Genomic DNA, 13754 nt, shown 5'->3' with positions numbered 1-13754 from the left:
GGCCAAAAACCTGATGGGAGCATCCCCAGTTTTATTCTTGGTGTGTAATTTCAGAGCTAAAGGTGTATTTGTGACAAACTGTTAACTTCACGACTGCCACAAATGTAAATTGTTAAAACTCACAGCTGCTCAGCAAAAACAAAGTCCCCGAGCCACTAAACATCCAGATTCCCGAACATAACGACACATAAATGAGGAAAACCCAAAGAAAATGTGTGGAGAAATGGAGCTGAAACAGATTTCCGGCATTGCCATGGACACTGTTTAATGGCGAGCATTCTAACTAAAAAGCACCAGTTACATGGTCTCTGTTTTAGTTTCGATATCTTTGTAGTCTTCGTAGACTTGACTTAATAATACTTAGTCTGGGAAAAGACTCTGTCCATTTCTATTCTTGTTTATCTAGCATCCATGAACAGAGGCTGCGTGAGGCTAGCTTACCGCTCCTCGCTTTAGAGGGGATTGAAACCACCTGAGCATCATTGGTGGTACCATTGAATCCTTGATTGAACAGGAGCGCTTTGTCAAGCAGGGAATCATCAGGATAGTCCCGATGTTCTGCACTTGCTTAGAGAGTTACGCCCAGGTGTACTTAACACAGCTCATGTTCTTCACTCTGGTTTCTTCCAGCTCTCTCTCTACATGTACAAGTTTGAAGAGTTTCAGACCACTTTGGCCAAAAGCAACGAGGTCTTCACCACCTTCAGACAGGAAATGGAGATGGTGAGAGGGGGTTGTTGTTGTTAAAAAATGACTTTTCTAATGTACTGATAACATTAGGCCTCAGCAGACCCATTGCTACTGGGTCTTATCACAGATTAGTGTCTTGTTGGGGGGGGGGGGGGGGGGCACTGTCATAACTGGACATAACCAGATCACATGTGGGTTACCTTTAGGGCTGCAACAACGAATCGATAAAAATCGATGAAGAAATGCGTTGCCAACGCATTTTTGCCTCGATTCGTTGTGTTGTACAACTTTTTTCATGTTGTGCAACCTTTATGTAGCAGTCGAGGCGTGCAGCTCATGTGTGGGAGGCAACAGAGCAGACAGAGGCAGATCAGAACGAGAAAGCAAGTGTTTTGATGAGGAACGACACACTTGGAACCGTAAGTTGCTTACTGATGCACCATGTGCTAAGGTAGGTGGTGTGGAGGGAAACAGAAACCAGCAAAGACACAAAGGCAGAAATGGTTTTGGATCAAAAGTGTAACTATGGACAGATTAGCTAATGCTAGCGGGTAGCAGGCTCACGATCAAGTGTGGTTCTGCAAAAACACGATGGGTCGTGAAACTACGAACATCTAAACTCTACAAGCAGAAGAGAAGTCCTCATCATCCTGTTAATTCTTAGCTGACTGCAGCGCTATGGAGCAGAACCGCTGAAGTCAGGTTAGTCGGCTCGGCTCAACAAAGCTGCAGGATTATGGCAAGCCACTGTAGCATGTAATTCACAAATGCATCTATCTGTGAACATAATTTAAACTGGATTATTGCCACACCGTCCAGGAAACATCAGAGAACATTCTGCTAGTAGAAGCTAACCATTAGTATCAGCAACTCCACCACACAGCAGATCTCCTCCAGGCTTGTGTTATTTGTAGAGAATAAACATCACCATTGCAGAGCAAAGAGTCAGTGGTATAGTTGCATTTCTGTTAGCCAATCAGAAGAGAGATGTCTTAATATCAGGAAATAAGACTACATCCTGTCGTCTGAAGCTCAGCTGTGATGTGGCTCACTTCTAAGTCGTGAAAATGGTGCATTGGTGTATTTTTCCCCAGAGTACGACTTACAAGGCTACTAAAGACCATTGCAGAGGTATTGATTATACGAGTGTTCAACACCTTTAACCCTCCTATTCTCCTTGGGGTCAATTTGACCCCTTTCAATGTTTATCACTCAAAAATTAATAGTTGCCTTTTTTGTTTTTGCTTCATATTTCATGACTTTTCGTAATTTGATGGGGGCAACTAGCCTAGTGAACTAGACCAAATTCTTGCTTTGCAAAGTTTGGTCTAGGCATGCTCCATTGGAACCTCCACAGCTCCTACCAGGACTCTGGCTAGCCAATCACAGCTCTCTAGAGGGGTTTCAAACACATAAAGAGCTGTGATTGGTCCATAATGGTGGGCCAATCATAGTGCTCTATCTGCTTAGTGAACAAATCACAGAGCTTTATCCGCTTTGTGGGCCAATCAGGGCACTCTATATGCCTGGTGGGTGGGATGATGCAACAGAGTGAAACAAGAGTATGTCACATTCTTTGTCCAGTGGAATGTGGAGATCATTTGAAAGACAACCGTAGAACCCGCCCCACAACCGAGAGCCGTCAATGGAGCGTGGCCAGACTAAATAATAAATTTATTTAGTCTGGCTTGCCAGGCTAGGGGGCAACAGGTTCAGCATCACATTTTCATCATAATATTTTCTTAATGTCCTGAACACATATTGCACGCATTGGTGTTCCTCAGGGGTCAATTTGACCCCAAGCTGTTTTAACTGTGTAAACAGCAGGTGCAGTTGATACTTTTTAGTTGATACATGATGTGTGTGTGTGTGTGCGTGTGCGTGCGTGTGTCTGTGTGTGTGTGTGTGTGTGCGTGTTAGAGAGAGACCATATGAACTCACACCTTCCTCAGATCTCATATTTCCCACGCTGTGGAGGGAGGGGTATTTCCACAGGGATATGCAAAGTAAGGGAGGAGCAAATGTATAAAAGCTTGCACCCCTCAGTGTGCTCTGCGTAGGCTGCTAAAGTCTGCACGCTCGCTCACGTGAGAATGTGCTCTAGGAAAAGAATCACTGTTGGTGAGGTTTTGGAGCAGCTCTTTGACAGTGAAAGTGACATAGAGGAGAATGTGTCTGAGACAGAGGATTGTGTTGAGGAGGACCCTGACTCTGAGGGATGTTCATCTGATGAGAATGAGAGGGCTGACCCCCTGTTGTGTCTCAACAGCCAACAGACACGGTCACCTCCAAAAATGGAAAGATACGGTCCCTTTCCCCACGTCAACAGCAGGGTAGACTCAATGCTATTAATGTTATCAAAATGGTTCCAGGCCCTACAAGATATGCAGTCAGCCACACCGAAGACATCAAGTCATCATTTGGACTCTTCATAACCCCATCAGTTGAGAATATTGTACTTGGGATGACTAATTTAGAGGTTAGTCTATGGGGACAGTTGGAAAGACTTGGATGTAGTTGACTTGGAAGCCTACATTGGCTTGCTCATTTTGGCCGGGGTTTATAAATCAAAAGGTGAAGCAACAGCGAGCCTTTGGAAAGCTGAGACTGGAAGGGTGATATTTCCAGCCACCATGTCTCTGAAGACTTTTCAAGTTTTGTCCCGTGTCATACGCTTTGATGACAAACAAACAAGGCAGGGCCGACGAGAACGTGACAAACGTGCAGCAATAAGGGATGTGTGGGACAAGTGGGTGCAGCGTTTACCCTTGCTTTACAATCCAGGCCCCCGTGTGACTGTCGATGAGTGCTTGGTTGCGTTTTGTGGACGCTGTCCATTCCGACAATATATGCCAAGCAAACCTGCCAAATATGGCATCAAAATGTGGGCAGCTTGTGATGCACATGAATGTGCATCCTAAATTAGAAAAGATTTGGATAAAAGATTTGTAAGATACACTAACTCTAAAACTGAAAGTTTGACCTGACGGTGGCGCTGCAGAAAAGGTCATATCATCACCAGAACCCATTAAGGTTCATCATCTTGTGATCATTAATGTTAAATATGAGAAGATTTCTATGAAAACTTTTCAAGATAAATTTATTTTAACTTTGGTCTGATGATTTAAGTTTGGCCTGATGGTGGCGCTAGAGCAGTGGTTCCTAACCTGGGGGTCCCGACCCCCACAAGGGGGCGCCAAAGCCTCTCAGTGGGTCGCCAGGATCTCTCCACTTTAAGGGGTTAAAACTTCATTTATTACTTGTTTATAGCCTACATTTTGCTCACATTTTTTTCATGAGTGAAAAGTTTACTGATATTAAGACAGGAAATAATTAGTACAGAAAAAGTAACACTTTTAAGAACATTTTGCTCAGCTCACTGTTTTATTTTCAAGTGTCAAAAGTTCATTAAAGATAGGACTGGTTGATTAATCACAGCGTTTACAGTAAATAATCTAGTATAAACAGTAATATACACATTTAAGTACATTTTGCTCAGTGTATTTTTTATGTGTCAATCGTTTATTGAAAGGAATGATTGATTTATCAGTGTTTACAAGAAACAATGTGTTCAGAAAAGTAATACAAACTGTCAAGCACACTATGCTCTGTTTGGTTTTGTTAATGGGGTCCCTTGGGAAAAAGGTTGGGAACCACTGTGCTAGAGAACAGGGCTTGTTTATGTATTTAACAAATAAACAAAGTGTCTGACATAAAAACTAAGGCAACAATTTTCAGTAAATCATTTTCTGGGGTCAAATTGATCCCCGAGGGTGAAAAGTGTTAGTAAATTTGAGGAGAATAGGAGGGTTAAGGGTAGAGTCCTGCACTGAAGCCCGGCCCGAGGGCCTAGGGCTTCAGTGCAGGGCTCTAGTTAAGGGTGAGTTAATAGTTTTAAACTCATTTAAAATGAAAAGCAGAATGTCTGAAAATGAACAATGGAAACCTTCAGGTGTTCAAAACCTTTATTGTCTTGCCTTCTGTGTGCCCTCATGGGTCCCCTCCTTGTGTCCTTTACTTTGATTAGGTATTGTTGTCCCCTAGCCCTTCAGTCTATTTAGTTCTGTAACTCTTTAGGTGGTTAGTTTATCTTTAGTGTCCCCCGTTCCTTATTTCTGTGGTGCTTAGGTTAATTTAGGTTCAGTAGCTTTTGTTTTGCTCTGGTTTCCTCCCCTGCTTGGTTCTGCTACTCCTCCCAGTTTATTAGTGCCACCAGTGCCCAGTTCCCTTACCCACCCAGCCCTGGTCTTGTCTTCTGGGTCTGTGGGTTCATCTCTCCCGTCAGCGTGTTTGTAGCCTCCTGACTTCCAGTTCCCAGTTTCTCTAGTTTCCAGCGTTTGAGTTTTTCCTCCTGTGAGTGATTTTGTTCTCTTGGTTTTGAGCCTTTTGGATTTAGTTTTTATGTTTCTTAAGATAAAGACTTGGTGCATCTGCTCGAGTCGTTCTGGGTTCCTGCATACTGGTCAGCCCTGACCCTTCTAGAATGTACTCATGTACTTAGACAATACTTTATAAAGTGTGTGTGTGTGTGTGTGTGTGTGTGAGAGAGATTTATATATGCTAGTACAGATGTGATATCAATAATTGTGATAACTGCTCAGACTATATTTGTACCACCGAAATGTGAAGTCGCTGCAGCCTTGGTCATGACGTAATCCTAGTTCACACTTATACATAATTCTGTTTGAGGTTCAGTGGAGCCATCAGGACAAACTGGGAATGTCGGCATCTGTTTCCTTCCGGTTGTAAACAGCTTTTTTTCCTCAGATGACAAAGAAAATCAAAAAGCTGGAAAAGGAGACGACTCAGTGGAGGACCAAGTGGGAGAGCAACAACCAGGCGTTGCTGCAGATGGCAGAAGAGGTGAGTTCTGTATTGCTGTGTAAGGAAACGCGGTCAGGGCAGTTTCAGCAACATTCCCGGTGCTTCCGTGAGCCGATGATGTCCAGGTTAGTGATCTAACAGCTGACCGGAGACTCTTGGCTCCTTCTTTCAGAAGACTCTGCGCGACAGCCACTTCAAGGCCCTGCAGGGGAAGCTGGAGCTGCTGGAGCGACTGTGCAGAGCTCTACAGAAAGAGAGGAACGACCTGAGCAACCGACTCAGCCTCCTCCAGGAGCAGGGAGACAACCGGACCTCCCCCCCCTTAGATCAGCAGCAGGAGCCTTCGGCCATGGACCAGGAGGATCGGGAGGAGGAGGAAGACTCTGAGGATTCAGAACAGAGTGAGGATCTGGAGACTGGTGGCATACATGAAGTTCCCAAGTTGTCTGAGATGGAAGCCACACAGGTTGCTACCATGGAAACGGCTGCTGGTCCACTTACAGAAACCCATGACTCGCCTCAGGACTGAGTCATCTCACCTGGTGAGGCAGGTGTGGTGGACGGTCCAGCAGCGTCGGGCCAGAACAACACCGAAGAAGCTTTCCTTTGGCTTTTATTATTTTTTATTCCTGTTTTCTAGAACCTGATCTTTTCTGCGTTTCATCCAATAAAGTCATGTTAAAGAAACGTCATCCTTATGAACATGGGTCACACTCATCTACTTCTCTAGTTCCATGGTGATGTTAGAGTAGGAAACCCACGGAGACCCATCAAACACGCCTGATAGCGGCTCCATGATTGTGTCTAGTAGATCTCAATGAGCAATGCTCCTGGTGTAATAGTAACTCATCCAGGATCTATCTGGTACTCAGGGTTCGGCGTGACATCCCTCCTTTCCTGTAAAGGTGAGGTCAAAAGGAGGGGATCTCCCGTGGATCCTTTAGCTTCATGTTTTAAGAGATCTGCCTCCATCTGGCGCTTAAGCTGACCAGATGTCCCACCGTGGGCAGGACTTGTCACACGTCCCTCCCGCATTATCGCCACTCTCCCATTTCACATCACCGTCCCCCTACAACGCTGCTGTCAGTCATACTAGGAGGCGGGACTTACCGCACACGTGGGGTGTGACCCAAACTACCACGACGGAAGGAAACAACGGTGACCACGGAGGACAGAGGCGCGGAGGAGAAGATTGTGTTAGAGTAAAGACTCGTGGGTTAAAGCAGTTCAGGGCGACTGCGACAGACTCGGCGACTTGTTTCACGGCGAGGAGTCCGATATGGAGTGGAGCAGAAAATAGGAGTCTCCTAAAACATGCTAGTTTCCCAGTAATTAGACAGGTTCGTGCTAAAGACTGATGCAAACCAGCTGAAGCCGTTACAGAAGTAATCAGATTACTAAGTGGAAGCTTGGATGATTTATTCTAACATTTTCAGAGTTTAAATTAGTGACGTATTTTTCCTTTTGCTTACTAAGAACTTAAGAGAAAATCAAAGGATGGATATATTTTCTGTGGGATGCTGATTTTAGTAAAACACTGATTAAAAACAAATGGATGTGAGAGTTTTACGGGTACTTTTATGGTCGTTCAGTTGTGGAACGTCAGTGCAGATATCCAACTGTAAAGCTGCTTAAGCCCGCTCTTCTGCTGTGGGCCCGTCTGCATTATTAAACGAGTGGATGGTTTAGCTAGCGTTGTTTGGTAGGAGGGGCCTGAGCTAAGCCTCTGCTGTTTGCGTGTTCAAGTTGAACCAAGATAACGCTCTACTAACTTTTAAAGGTTCCCTTTATTAAAGCTGCTTAGTACAGCATTAATAAATGATTAGAAATATTAACAGCCGCTTAAGCAGAAGGAATGCAAACACCCCCTGCTGTCCTAACCTTAAGGACACTTGATAGTAAATATCAGGAGGAACACCCTTTGTTTATTAATGCTTAATAAAGTACAAATTAACCTTAAAGAGCAAGTCACCTCGGATTAACTTGTTTTAGCTGATAAACTACATAAACGAGTCTCTGATCGTGCTGCAGACACGTGTAGTCAATAGTTTTGCACTTTAGTGCATCTTAGTTAAAATTTAAACGTTCTGCCTAAAACTGTCAATGTTGCGCCGTCGTCAGGTTAAAACTGCATTGCATTTGAATCTAAATCTGCCATCGCTATTGGCTAACAGGTACACTATGATGTTAGCTGGTATGTTATGATGTCACAACGTTGTGAGCTTGTGTTTGTGTTAGCGGCTCCGCCCTCTCGGTCCGCCAGGCTACAGCATTTGTTGAGTTTTCCAAACAGGAAGTGGAATGGAGTAATACTCTGGTAGGGGGTGACTTGCTCTTTAATAAAGAGAACCTGATTGTGACGCATTAAAATAGAATTACATGAAACATGATAGCAGTTTTATGCATCTTGAAGCGCGACAGAGCTAACGGGCAGAATAGATTTTTACTTAATTTTGTTGCGTTGGAATCTCACATCGTCCACGCCGAGTTGTGTCTGCCACATCCGGTGACGTAGGATGTGGTCCTGGTGGTGTCATGTTGGGTTGGTCTTGGAACTGGGAAAGGGTTTTAATCCATTTAAACATCAATGGAGCTTCTTTTTAGGAATAATGCTGTCATACATTTTAAAGTCTACATTGTGTGGCTTCTTATGATGAATGTAAAAATACCAGAATGGCAATCTGGACGGGTTGGACTAGTCCTTTCACCTGGTAGCACAGGTTGTTTTGGTGCATCTGTCCATCAGCCCTGGTGTTCCATCACGTCTCTTTAACTTCCCTCCTGCGTCTGGCGCGATGGTGAGGGTTGGACTCATCCAGGATCAGTTTTCCACAGAGCCGGAATGTTCTGAAGTCGTGTGATTAAGGTGCCATTTGGGTTTGTTCCTGGTGAACAAGGCCACCTGTCAGCAGAACCACACACACCTTTATTTTTACTAAGATGAGCTCTCTCACACACACACACACCAGCGATTGTAAAACATTCTTCTGAAGTCATCTTGCTTTTCAATAAAGTTTTGTAGGATTTGCATGAAGTGGGTGTTTGTAGATGTGTGTTCAGATGCAGCAGGGCTCCGTTAGGAAAGCTATGGCACGTCCACACACACACACACACACACGTCTGGGCTGGTCATTTACATCCATTTTAGTGGGTGAATTATGCCTAACCCATAATACTCGTCTATTCCCAACCTTAACCCTGACTATTCACACCACACCTCTACAACCAAGTGTCCCCATGTTGCAGTCCCCAGAACAAACGTAGCACAGCGTCTACACACACACACACACACACGGCAGTTCTACACACATCATCACAAGAGCCCTTTGTGATTCACTGCTCAGAGGTCAGAAGTCTGACCACAAAATGTCCTCTAGAAATCCCCTGGGAGGGGGCAATTCCCGTCTAACCCCTCCCTGCACCGTAAATCTGTTCTGGGATTACGTGTTAGCATGACCGTGGTTAATCCCAGGTCTCAGGTGTGTTGCACCTGAGACACCACAGAGTCCAGGGTTCTTTCTGGGTTCAGGTTCCACCGGTCTCATCCCTTAGCCTCCAGCTCTGCGGTGGGGGGTTGGCTCTTCATCACTAGATGTTCTCCACCTGGAGAAGAGCAAGGTTAGCTCTGGTGCCTCAAACACAAGCCAACCTCGTTAACAGACTCGTGATGTCACTAACGTTGCTGCAGCCGGGGCAGGTACGCAGGGCCGCGGCTGGCAGAGTCACTTCTCTCCACACGGCCGAAACATGTCTTTCAGCGTGGCTGGCTCCGTGTTTTTGTCCAAACTGTCACAGAGAATGGAGAGTTGTCGTGAACTCAGCTGAAATGAATCATTTGTCTCCATTAAATCAAAGAAAACCGGATTGGTCAGCTGGAGGTTTAACTAATGAGGACCACGGCTTCACCGATACACACGTTTATAAAATGTGGTTTGATTTTACGCGTTCAGTGGTGTTTACCACTGTGAGAATCGGACTGCCGTCCACATGAACTCACCATTACTGCATTCTACATACTGTGGTGTTTTAAGGGTGAAGAATCAGTTTGGTTTGTTCACCTTCAAAAACAACAGCTCAGTGTCACAAACATACGTGAACCTCTCCAGAATCTCTTCCCACTTTGCTACCCAAGTGTACGCGCGTTGCCACGGTAAACAAACTGACACAGCTGAAGTAGGAAGCTTGGACATTTCCAAGCAAGAAGAAAAAAAAAACTTTTGTAGCACCTCACAAGAGAATTAAAAAAGCTCTTTTTCTGAGATTGCCTAGATCATTTTTACCGAAAAAAAATGTGAAAAGCTCAGTTTGTTCGAATTAATGAGAAGTTTTACAGAAAAAATAAATTAGATCACACAAAAAGTTGGTGCCAAATGGAGAAAAACATTCTGAACACTAAAATCTCTGAAAATTGTTTCTAAAGGTGGACAGCTGAAACGTTTAACACCCCGTATTTGAGTGGGACGACTTTAGTGGTTACAGTTTTACAACCAGAACTGTGAAATTAGCTGTGTAGCGTAGAAGGAGGCCATGTAATGCAAACAACCTGCTCTACCAGAGGGCAAAGGTCACCACACACCAGTGTCCAGCCGGTTTCCTCTGCCTGGAATATTGTGAACTTCTTCGACAAGAGTCGTCTCAAGGCACTTCACATTATAAACATTCCAATTCAGGTCAGTTCATTAAGCCAATCAGAAAAAATGTTTCCCAAATAAGGAACCCAGCTAATTGCATCAAGTCACTGACTAGTGCCAGTGACTATACAGCAATCCTCATACTAAGCGAGCATATAGCGACAGTGGGGAGGAAAACTTTCTTTTAACAGGAAGAAACCGCCAGAGGATCCTGGCTCAGTATAAGCAGCCATCCTCCACGACTCACTGGGGATCGAGAAGACAGAGCAGACACACACACCAAGCAATGTGTCCATTGTAGCGTTAGGAAGTTTATAATGGTCTGCCCTTAACAGCTGCCCCTTCACACAGTAACATCGCCAAGGTCGGACGCTTGGTTCAGTATGTTTACATTCCAGGAGAAGAGACAGAAGAACAGAAGAAGAACGCTTTTCATTGATTAATCAAAGTACTTTATTTGTGATAAGCTAATCAAAGCATTTGTTGATCATTAATAATCAGGTGAATGATCTGTGAAATAAAGATGTCATGAGTTATGTGTTTAAATGAATAAACAGGGTTGCACCAGACAGACTGATATGCATTACCATGGAGACGCATGACACATTGTTTTCAACCAATCAGAACTTTCGTCTGTCGTAGAGAGAATCTGGGATGTTTACTTAATGTGTCCAATCCGGTTTACTAAGATTCATAAACAACTGGGAGATATAAAAAGAAGGCAACACCATTTTAAGTTCAGTTCCACGTTAAGTTCCACATTGACATCAGCTCTGTTCGATCCGAACTCCAAGGAGTTACATCATACTCTCAACATTGTTTTCAACCAGCTCTCAATCCATCACCGCAAAGAGGAATACAGGCTGGCCATCTGTACTTCCTGTTTTAAGCTGAGAACTGTTCAAGCGGGAGATTTTCGTCGGTTGTACCAACGAGACAACATTCCTTCAAAATAAGAGTGAACTTGCTGACGCCTGCCGACTACTACCGGAGTCATCCTCAGATGGGCTTTGTAGTGCTGCGACCGCTGTTTCACCAGCTCCAGTACAACCGAGGGTCCCAGGACCTGGCATTTCCTGATCTACACGGGAGACTCCATACACGGTAACGTGGTCACGGCAATATGGCTGCTCATGTCATCAGCTTCTGAAGCCTCGTGGTAGCCTAGTCATAACAAACCAGATTCGCTACGTCAGCCTAGAGATTCTGAACAAAACACACACACACACCAACACGAAACATCTAAATCCATATGCATTCATCATTGAGATAGTCCTGGTAGATTGTAAGAATTTATAATTAGAGAAATTAAAGATTCTTAAACGATCCCAACTCTTTCTCTCTTCTTGTCTCTCAGTCAATACAGAGTGTTTAAGTAAACTCCCTGATGATAAAAACAACCACTTCTGATTGATTACTTAGATTTAATTCCAGTGTATAAATAAATCAGATAATTAAATTATCTAATTACAGTATATAAATATACAACTTCAAATCACAACATTATGGCGAGCTTAGCCTGATATCTGCACAGTTTATTACACTTTGTGCCGATTTTGAGACATATTTGGGATTTTTGTTCAGTGTGAGTTCAGAGCACAGAGGAAAAAGCCGAGTTTTTCCTCATTCAGCTTCAGTGCTTTTATCTTGGAGGGGGGTTGTACATTCATCACCCTCCACAGGAGGCGCTGTTTCATCAAAACACCTTAAAGCTGACGTGACTGGCGAGCGGCCATTTTGAGGCCTACATGTTGCACCGTGATTGCTTAGTAAATATTCTATTTGGCGAGAGATCAACTTTATTGTATTTATCCTAGTGAATCTATTGTTAAACGGATAAACTAGTAGTAGCACATCCAATGTCAAGGAAACAAAAAGTTATTATCAGGAGAGGGAGAAAGTTTAAGTGGTTAGCAGCAGTGTGCTAGCCGATGGTCCCCTCCATGAGGCCACCACAGCTCAGCAGAACATCACCGTAGCTTCCTCTGGGGAGAAAACACTTGGAGAAAAAATAAAGTTAACAGCTGAAGTAGCAGGAAATAATACAGTTAAAGAGAAGATTGTAGAAGAAAGCAGTAGAGTGTGAAAAGTGGTCAGTGTATCCTCCAGCAGTCTAAGCCTATAGCAGCATAACTACAGAGATAACTCTGGATAACCTAGCCTTTTTAGATGGAGAAAGGGCAAGGGAGAGCCGTCTTTACCGACTGTACACTCCACCTCCCTCTACTCCCCCACTTGTCCAGATCTAAGCTAACATCAGATTTTAACCATAAGCCCTATCAAATAAAAATGTTTTGAGCCTATTCTTAAAAGTAGACAAGGTGTCTGCCTCACGGACTAAGACTGGGAGCTGGTTCCACAGGAGAGGAGCCTGATAACTAAAATATCTGCCTCCCATCCTAATTTTAGCTATTCTGGGAACCACCAGTATTCCTGCAGTCTGGGAGCGAAGTGCTCGGTTAGGAATGTATGGAACAATCAGATCACTGATGTATGATGGAGCTTGAGTGTTAAGAGCTTTATATGTCATGTCTATTTGTTACTAGCATTAATACCCCCCCCCCCCCCCCCCCCGCTCTCATAATAATTCACAACATTCTCCCCGCCGATGAGCTGTAGTTCATCTAAAGTTCCAAAAGATACAACAGTTGAACAGGTCTTCTCAAGACAGCCCCAGTGCTGGTGCGGACCAAGCATGAACGCACAGACCCGTCACGGCCAGGGAACAGTTCCTCAACTCTTCCAAGTTTCCAGCACTGTCGGGGTACGTTGTCCTCACCTATGAGCACCACATCCCCCACCTTTGGTATGGAGGGTTTTGGTGTCTCACAGCGATGGGCTGACTTTAAGTCCAACAGGTATTCTCGTCGCCAGCTGTTCCAGAATGTTGTCATCAGTCTCTGTCTGTATCTCCATCTCCGTGTCATTTCCTCCTTGTTGGCTGTAGGACGAAGAGCATCAGCTGGAAATGAATTGGGCGGTAGACAGGTGAGTCTCTTACCCACCAGGAAGTGAGCAGGTGTCAAGGGCAGTGGCTCATTGACGTCACTGTGCACGTAAGTGAGAGGTTGAGAGTTTATAACAGCTTCAACCTCAATCAGAACAGTGCACATCTCTTCAAATTTAAGCTTGGCTCTTCCTAGGAGTTTCCTCAGGATGGTTTTGACTGAGCGCACAAGACGCTCCCAGAATCCACCCCACCAGGCTGCTCTTTCTGCTATGAATCTCCAAGAGATGCCCTTTTCTGAAAAGAACTCTTGTAGCTGAGGGTCCTTGATGCCTTTCCACAGCTCCTTCAGATCTTGATCAGCTCTTTTGAATGTTTTGGCATTACCAGAGTAGATCACCTTGCACAATCCCCTTCTTGAGATAAATCGCTTTAGAGCTAGCAGAAAGTTTTCGGTGGACTGATCAGTCACAAGCTCCAGATGAACTGCTCTTGTTACCGCACAGGTAAACAAAGCTATATAAGCCTTTGTCATGGAAGACTGTTGTTTCACATAGAGTGGTCCAGCAAAGTCCACCCCAGTGATCTCAAATGGTGGTGACTCAGTTATCCTTTGTCTTGGGAGTGGAGCGGTGGCCTGTCTTCCCGCCTTTGCCTTGAAT

General features: G+C 44.4%; 1 protein-coding gene across 4 annotated transcripts in view; it reads left to right on the top strand.

The window, feature by feature from the left end:
- The window catches only part of txlng (taxilin gamma), a 51828-nt gene extending 45616 nt beyond the window's left edge, over positions 1 to 6212 (top strand). For 3 of the 4 annotated variants that reach the window (XM_054735259.2, XM_070554621.1, XM_054735260.2), the window contains exons 9-11: positions 631 to 723; positions 5458 to 5553; positions 5687 to 6212. In XM_054735259.2, the coding sequence (XP_054591234.1) occupies positions 631 to 723; positions 5458 to 5553; positions 5687 to 6043 (546 nt within the window). In that variant the 3' untranslated portion in view covers positions 6044 to 6212. The remainder of the gene's footprint in view (positions 1 to 630; positions 724 to 5457; positions 5554 to 5686) is intronic. The other variant, XM_070554622.1, reaches the window with a different exon arrangement.
- The last annotated feature ends 7542 nt before the right edge of the window (positions 6213 to 13754 follow it).

This window comes from Nothobranchius furzeri, chromosome 9 (assembly GCF_043380555.1).
Source record: "Nothobranchius furzeri strain GRZ-AD chromosome 9, NfurGRZ-RIMD1, whole genome shotgun sequence".
Lineage (NCBI taxonomy): Eukaryota > Metazoa > Chordata > Actinopteri > Cyprinodontiformes > Nothobranchiidae > Nothobranchius > Nothobranchius furzeri.
Note: the sequence above shows the minus strand (reverse complement) of the source record. Positions and strands in the feature narration are given on the sequence as shown.